The sequence below is a fragment of the Augochlora pura genome, chromosome 2 (assembly GCF_028453695.1).
Source record: "Augochlora pura isolate Apur16 chromosome 2, APUR_v2.2.1, whole genome shotgun sequence".
Taxonomy (NCBI): domain Eukaryota; kingdom Metazoa; phylum Arthropoda; class Insecta; order Hymenoptera; family Halictidae; genus Augochlora; species Augochlora pura.
The window spans coordinates 2,396,168-2,402,174 of NC_135773.1; the positions used below are offsets into that span (position 1 = coordinate 2,396,168).

General features: G+C 35.8%; 1 protein-coding gene across 1 annotated transcript; it reads left to right on the forward strand.

Moving 5' to 3' along the window:
- The first annotated feature begins 1,523 nt into the window (after positions 1 to 1,523).
- On the forward strand, positions 1,524 to 4,495 carry LOC144475989 (hatching enzyme 1.2). Its single transcript, XM_078192483.1, has 4 exons — positions 1,524 to 1,887; positions 3,090 to 3,395; positions 3,960 to 4,093; positions 4,385 to 4,495. Exons 1-4 carry the CDS (start codon positions 1,539 to 1,541, stop codon positions 4,493 to 4,495), a joined length of 900 nt encoding a protein of 299 aa, XP_078048609.1. The 5' UTR covers positions 1,524 to 1,538.
- The last annotated feature ends 1,512 nt before the right edge of the window (positions 4,496 to 6,007 follow it).

The window sequence follows — 6,007 nt, forward strand, 5'->3', positions numbered from 1 at the left end:
TAACCGGTTTTAAATAATTCGGTTGTCTCGATATGGCATTCGTTATCAATGAATAACAATTATTGTTAAGAAAACTACGACGAGATTCGGAGGTTCATTACAAATTTTAATTCGCTACCTACAAATTGAAAATATTCTTTTATAATTATACTATGCAATATGCATGAGGGGACTGTTCATAAGAAGACAAATTTCCGGTTTATGTTGTATACATATATGTATATGCATATGTATACGTCATATATGTGCATATATGATTCATTGTATATGATTCATTGACTGTTGGTACAAATTCGACGGAAATGGGAAACCTGACAGATATTATAGATGATCGTCGTCGCGTGCGCGGAGGATTTTACGTAAATTTCCAATAAAAGGAATATCATAATCCATAACGGGCCGAGTGGGAATATAAAGAAAGACTTTATTACCGACCTTCGATTCTCAGTCACCGGTGTGAAGGATCGAGCAAGGTCCTTAGGAAATATCCAGTATCAATGATAGAGCCCAGCAAAATTTGCATGTGAATAAACTGCGAAGGAGGATGTTAATTTTAGTCGGCGTTAAAGAACGCCTATAAACACCTGCAAATAATACTCCGATTGTCCAAATAGGAATTACAATTACTGGGACATTGAATTCAAATTTCTTTTCCGGGTTAGCTAATAACTTTTCATTCATTGATCCCACCGCCGCGGAAACGAAAATTTCGTTTCATATCGTATTCTTCACGTAATTTTAACTAAACGACGTTATAATTACTACAATAGCAGAAACATTAAAAAATTGAAATTTCAAGGGTAAAACTCTCATTATTGAGCTGCGGATATTTATGAAAAATAAAAATTGTCTGCGTTAATTTTAAGAGCGGGAGTTGAGCAAAAGCGTCTCCCTTTCTTTGATAATTTTAAAAGGAAACAATAATGTCCTTAAATTCTTTTAATTTTCTACTGTTCTAAATAGCAGTTACCCAATTTTGATATAAATGAAATTAGCAATTTATTATCATACATTCTATGCGAAGTATTTTTAGAGGTAGAATCTTTGAAAATTACAATAAATTACGACACAATATTTTTACGGTAGCGGGAAGTACCATGAAATTTCAATTTCTTTGATTACGTCTTCACTGCCTCTATTCTAGATGACTGTTCACATACGTTACGTTGAAATTGATTTCGCTCCATCGACTGAAAATATCTCGCTGGAGAAGTTTATGACACCTCATCTCTCATATTGTACACCTTGACGGGTATTATCCTATATATGACAACCATAAATGTTGTCCGGCGCGTCGGTGGGAAGCCTCTCGGAATCAAGCCGGCGAATCTCGACTTCCTGTTACCCAAAGTCCACGGTTATCAGAGACTGTCCCCGATCGCTTCCGCATGGAAGCATTGGATAGTTCCGCGGGTGGGGTTGCTCGAGTGCGTATAAAGTCGGGAAGAATCGGTCGATTTTCGTCAGTGGAATTGGCTCGAATCGCAGAGTCGACTCATTTCGGTCAAACGAAACCTTTTTCACCAAGAAAGTTCATAATGGGTCGCCGCTGTCCGGTTATTAGCACGCTTGTATTTGTCCTTTTGACGTCAGCGTATGCCTGGCCGTTCCAGCGCCGAGACATCCTGGACAATTCAGTGGATAGTCCTGAGGGAGTGATTGCTCATTTACAGCACTTCGGAGAGCTTCTGTACCAGTTCCCAGACAACGCGACCGGACAGATTGTGGCGAACTGGCACGAGGGTTTGGACATTAATCCGGAAGAGTTGGGTAGCTACGCGGAGGGTGACATTCTGTTCCCACCCCATTTGGGCAAGAATGGCCTCAAGGCGGAATCTGCCCGATGGCCAGGTGGTGTCGTTCCTTATATAATCAGCCCATATTTCAGTAAGCGATATTATAATTTTCTATTTACTCGAACTCGCAAGGTGGATCTTAACTTCTTGCGCTCGAAGCTATTTCCACACGCTGAGAACAGAATACCGACCCCAACGAAATTAAACTAATATTTCTATTCAAAATAGAAGTTGTCTGTAATTTTAACGAATCGAGAATAATCCAACATTGTATCTGAATTTTTAAAATTTTTTCACTGTTTGCATTTGACCTATTAATTTTTGCCATAAACGTATCAGATCTGCACTCTATTATTTATTGAAAATAACTGTTAAATAACTTTAACAAATTGAAAATATTAATTTCCATTACTAATTATCATTTCAAATTATGGTACGACAACTTTTAATAATGACATTCGGGTATCAAAGGTTAATATGTACAAATTAGTAACTTTTTCCATGCTGAGTTAATTAACATATTGATTACGTGTCACCCATATTTGGGAGATAGAATTACGTATTTTGTCGGAGTAGAAAATTGGTAGCTCTAATGTATCAGAGTTTACGATCTACGAGTTCAAGAGGATTGAAAGAGTAATTAATTAATATCACGAGTCTTAAGATTCCAGCTTCGATTTCATTAAATAAATTGCTCCGAGATTGCTGAATCGAAGTTTGATCTTTCCCTCGCGGTCAGCAGGAATATGTACAATTAACAAAGCATGTCGGAATTTGTTGAAAATTGAAGGTAAACATAAGGTTTCCTCTAACCGATCATCAAACAGACTTGTCTAAAAACGCAGTTGTCAGAAAATTTGTCGACGAGACAATATGCTAGTTATAGGAGACCTACGGATTATATTTTCATTACCGTTTGCATATCAAACAGACCGAAGGGAATTCCAGTGTGGGGCACCAGTGACCCACGCATCGTGAAACGTGTTTAACCGGACAGCGAATGATATCTTACTCGCTTCTGTAATATGGCATGATACACTTTTTTGTTTCTCGTAAACTTTGATTCGGATTTGAAAGTCGATGAATTGCTGTGTATGCACTGATGCTTGTAATATACTACTTGTAAAGATTTTCGTATAATCATAAAATTATGAAGAATCATTTGAAGATTGAGTTTCTCTAATTTTAGGGTTCTTTGGTAAACGTGGTATAATGTCCTATGAATTGTCTTTTTGACAATTTATATGATTTCTGTGTTAATCTAACGTTCTTCCAAGTTCAAATCAATTGCAGATGAAAACCAGCGAAAACTGATCCATGACGCCATGAGCGATTATCACAAGTACACGTGCATCAAGTTCAAACCTTACACCGGCGAAGAAACCGACTATATCAGGATCACCGCTGGCGAAACTGGCTGTTGGAGCAGCGTGGGTAGAGTCGGTGGTCGACAGGACATAAACTTACAGGTTCCTGGCTGCGTTGTCAAAAAGGGCACGGTGATACACGAATTGATGCATGCGGTAGGATTCTTGCACGAGCAAAGCAGATATGAGCGAGACGAGTTCGTTAGGATTCAATGGAATAACATTTTGAATGGTAAGTGAATAGCACGGGAATAGCATTTCCGCAATAGCAAATCAATAGACGAAACATTATCTTGCCAGAAAATTCTTCGTAGCCAACCTAATAGAATATATGTTACCTATCGTGTTATAAATGCATAACAATCCCAAATTTGCCGATTAGGAATGTTCTTTTTAATAATATCTCATTTCATCACACGAATACAGTATTAGTTTTTCCAACAAAATTAATAGACATGAAATTGTCCATTTATTAATTTTTAAACTCGGTGAATATTTGAATATTTTCTCTTCTCGACAAGTATATGTCAATATATTTTTTAATCGTTACCTGTAGCTTGCAATTAACCGAAATTCAAGCTCGAATTTGCTCACGGCACAATATCGGCAGTAACTGACAAACGAACATCGTGTATCTTGAATTATTGGAATTGAAGTTGGAAGAACATGACATTTCATGAGCAGATACTCGACAACTGTTCAGAACCCATTACTACGTCTACATGTCGTACCTGTGTCAGTTCTATACAAATTTCCAAAATACATCTGTCGTTACCACATGCTGTTATCTATGTAGGTCATGCTGGGAATTTTGAGAAAGCCTCCAGACAGACCACTGACGCGTTTGGTGTCGGATATGATTACGGTAGCGTAATGCATTACTCTGCCGGTGCGTTTTCGAGGAACGGTCAGCCTACCATAATCCCAAAGGTGGGTAATTCATTAAACTGTGGTTATCGATTATCATAAAGAAATTCAAAAGACTTGATAGCGTGATCTGTTTCAATCTCAGATTACATATCACTGAATTGTGGATATTTTTGTGCAAAATGAAAATTGTCTGCATTAATTACAAGATGTGGATATTGGGTACTTTCTCTATTAACTTTAACAAGTTACAAAGAATGTAATAGCATTTTTAAATTCTTCTAAAGTTTTATTATTGTATGATCGATGTAATATTATTCGCCTCTTATAAACGGTTCGTGCGGAATATTTCAGACTACAACTAAGATACAATTGGGTCAACGAGAAGGATTCAGTAAGAGAGATATCCAAAAGATACGCAAGATGTACAGATGCAGCAAACGCAGGCGAAGCAGCTATTACTAATTAAGTGCAACTTCGATGGAATTTTTTTTATTCGACATTGGCTTGCAAAGGAAGAGAAGAAGGGAGTGCGGAATCTAGTCCTTTACTATTAAGATAACATAATTTAAGTAGAATGACGATAATGTTGAGAGAATGTATGCAATCAGAAAGCCTATATAGTTTAGGTATGTGTGTCGCGTGTGCAAATATTACTAACAAATGCATAGATGTATATGAAAAATAAATGCACCATACAAAAATTTAATGTCTTCTCTTATGTTGTCTAATTTCATCAGCATTTAATTCATTTACTATTCTTCTCGTATGCGGAAGTGATGCGTTATTATTTCATAAATTCTTTGCTTCGCACAATTTTTGAAAATCTTAAAAAAAGAATCGCTAATTATATTTCGTTTCATATCGATGATTTAATGATTTTAATATGTTCTTTTATGACGCAAGTATTTTACCTGACGGAAAGAGCATAAAAACTCCGACCATGAAAATATCAATGTCAATATCCTATCTGCAGATGAAGTAAAACTAGCAAGCAGTTCATGTAAATCTTTCATCAAAATCTGACGTTTCTTAAATCAAAACAAAAATATCCCATTAAAAATTCTGTATGCCTAAATTAATAAATTGAGTTTATGCTAATTACTTTGTAGCGTATTTGCAAATAGATGAGTTGAATTTATGTTACTTAATGTGCAAAAACACATCTTCTGGTTCATGTTATTGTTTGAACTTTTGCATTAATATTGTCTTTCGATATTTTCAAGAAAGACTCGCCATTCTATCACATATGTTACACTGAAATAGTGATAAAATACATCCCTGACCATTACTAATAATATCTTATTGATACTTCAATAGTGAATTCGTAAAAAATAATTTATTATATTATGTTTTTTTTAATCCCGTGTAGTATCCGTATGCTTGAGATATTGGAAAGAGTGGAATTCTGAATCAAAATACTGTAAATACTGCAAATATGTATGATACAATAAAAGATAACGGGACAATAACGCGCAAGTCACACCTTCGGTCCACAAGAGACCTCAGATCGGTCAATATCGACTTATTGTCGAACCGCTCTTGTTACTTAAGTGTCCCTGGATTGCTTCCGCACGGAAGCATCAGAACATTATCTATATCAGCCGCGCCTATATTTTACGAACATTTTTTTCATTTTATGGACAAAGAAACTGTTTTCTTAGCGCAAATTCAGTTCGAGGTGAAGTTGTTTTAATCGTACCTTATATCTGGAGTTTCCATTTAAAGGTCCTTTGATAAACGTTATAAAAAACTCTTTCCATTGTTCTGGAATAATGCAGGCAAGGTGCACATTAGATGCTTTACGCATATGTTTATTTCTGTATTTACTACATTACTTTTATGCTAGACACTTTATTCTTACCTATAACAATAATATTGCAGGGCCTATTTTAATGAATACATTTAATTCTTGTAGTAAGTAAACTATACTTAAATTACATTTATTTGCAATCGGAGTAATTCGGAAAATGGATT

What these genes read in the sequence shown, in the direction of transcription:
- LOC144475989 (XM_078192483.1), top strand. Translation starts at nt 1,539, where the DNA reads ATGGGTCGCCGCTGTCCGGTTATTAGCACGCTTGTATTTGTCCTTTTG. An exon ending in TATAATCAGCCCATATTTCA is followed by an intron (nt 1,888 to 3,089) that starts GTAAGCGATATT and finishes AATCAATTGCAG; the next exon opens with ATGAAAACCAGCGAAAACTG. An exon ending in ATGGAATAACATTTTGAATG is followed by an intron (nt 3,396 to 3,959) that starts GTAAGTGAATAG and finishes TTATCTATGTAG; the next exon opens with GTCATGCTGGGAATTTTGAG.